This window comes from Halichoerus grypus, chromosome 12 (genome assembly GCF_964656455.1).
Source record: "Halichoerus grypus chromosome 12, mHalGry1.hap1.1, whole genome shotgun sequence".
NCBI classification, from domain to species: domain Eukaryota; kingdom Metazoa; phylum Chordata; class Mammalia; order Carnivora; family Phocidae; genus Halichoerus; species Halichoerus grypus.
This window is the reverse complement of record NC_135723.1, coordinates 50,862,467-50,864,196: the sequence shown is the minus strand read 5'-3', so window position 1 is coordinate 50,864,196 and position 1,730 is coordinate 50,862,467. Positions and strand designations below refer to the sequence as shown.

At 45.8% G+C, this 1,730-nt stretch overlaps 1 protein-coding gene across 1 annotated transcript; it reads left to right on the top strand.

Moving 5' to 3' along the window:
* The first annotated feature begins 399 nt into the window (after positions 1-399).
* Positions 400-1,356, top strand: PRPS1L1 (phosphoribosyl pyrophosphate synthetase 1 like 1). The gene has a single exon (XM_036120261.2). It carries the CDS (start codon positions 400-402, stop codon positions 1,354-1,356), a length of 957 nt encoding a protein of 318 aa, XP_035976154.1.
* Positions 1,357-1,730: the final 374 nt, after the last annotated feature.

The following is a 1,730-nucleotide window of genomic DNA, read 5'->3' as shown; positions in this document are numbered from 1 at the left end:
GAAAGAACTCTGCCTAAAATATATTTTAGACATTTTCTCCAGTCTGTAACTTCCCTTTTAAACATAAACATCTTTTACGCTGCAGAAGTTTTACATTTTTATGTGTTTCAATTTGTTTTGCAGCCCTAGGACACTACTACAGGCACCAACAGAAGAAAAAAAAATCCATGAACTGAAGAAAGACTTGATTTTTTTAGTCTAGAAGTGTGAAGCGGGTGCCAAACAGGAATTTTTTTCTAAAGACCCGAGGTCAACTTAGAGCAGCTCGCAGCCGGAAGTGGGACTGTAACCGCCCTGTAACAACCGGAAGTCCTTCGTTAGGCCGGGGTCTGACGTCGGTTGGGATCTTGGCGGCAGCGGTGATCGCTGGACGAGGAGTCCCTGGGGTGATTGACCAAAATGCCAAATATCAAAATCTTCAGTGGCAGCTCCCACCAGGACTTATCTCAGAAAATCGCCGACCGCCTGGGCCTAGAGCTAGGCAAGGTGGTCACCCAGAAATTCAGTAACCAGGAGACCTGCGTGGAAATTGGCGAGAGCGTGCGAGGAGAGGACGTCTACATAGTGCAGAGTGGTTGTGGCGAAATCAACGACAGCCTAATGGAGCTTTTGATCATGATTAATGCCTGCAAGATCGCTTCAGCCAGCCGGGTTACCGCAGTCATCCCATGCTTCCCTTATGCCCGGCAGGATAAGAAAGATAAGAGCCGGGCCCCAATATCCGCCAAGCTTGTGGCAAATATGCTGTCTATAGCAGGTGCAGATCATATCATCACCATGGATTTACATGCTTCTCAGATTCAGGGCTTTTTTGATATCCCAGTAGACAATTTGTATGCGGAGCCAGCTGTCCTGAAGTGGATAAGGGAGAATATCCCTGAGTGGAGGAACTGCATTGTTGTCTCACCAGACGCCGGTGGAGCTAAGAGAGTGACCTCCATTACAGACAGGTTGAACGTGGACTTTGCCTTGATTCACAAAGAAAGGAAGAAGGCCAATGAAGTGGACCGCATGGTGCTAGTGGGAGACGTGAGAGAGCGTGTGGCTATCCTTGTGGATGACATGGCTGATACCTGTGGCACAATCTGTCATGCCGCTGACAAACTTCTCTCAGCTGGAGCCACCAAAGTTTATGCGATCTCGACTCACGGAATCTTTTCTGGCCCGGCCATTCCTCGCATCAACAGTGCATGCTTTGAAGCAGTAGTAGTCACCAATACCATACCTCAGGAGGATAAGATGAAGCATTGCTCCAAAATACAGGTGATCGACATCTCCATGATCCTCGCGGAAGCCATCAGGAGAACTCACAACGGGGAATCTGTTTCCTACCTATTCAGCCATGTCCCTTTATAATAGAATAACTTTGAGTTATTCTCTTTTTAAAATAAAATAAGGTAAAATAAAAATAAAACATACCCTGCCCCTTGTTTTTTCTTGGAATTGGATGGAAAGTTCAGTAGAAGACCCAGCTTCCTCGGGTGTGACTTTCTGCATCCCACCTCAGGTATATTAGAGTTTATCTTAAACTGAGGAAAGACAGATTGAGGATAATTGCTGGGATTTTTCTCTCTGGGTTGTCTCATTCTGGCTTCTTTATTTTCTGAACCTTGCAGGTTTAACTATAGCTCAGCTACTGGTTTCAGACTTCAAGGGTGTTGTGTGGAGGTGTTTGAAAGTGATTAGGGAAGTTTAGAGTACATGTGAATGCTTCAGGATAACTAGCAACT

Bases quoted from the DNA above. Each gene is read 5' to 3' on its own strand.
- PRPS1L1 (XM_036120261.2), top strand. From the start codon at position 400: ATGCCAAATATCAAAATCTTCAGTGGCAGCTCCCACCAGGACTTATCT.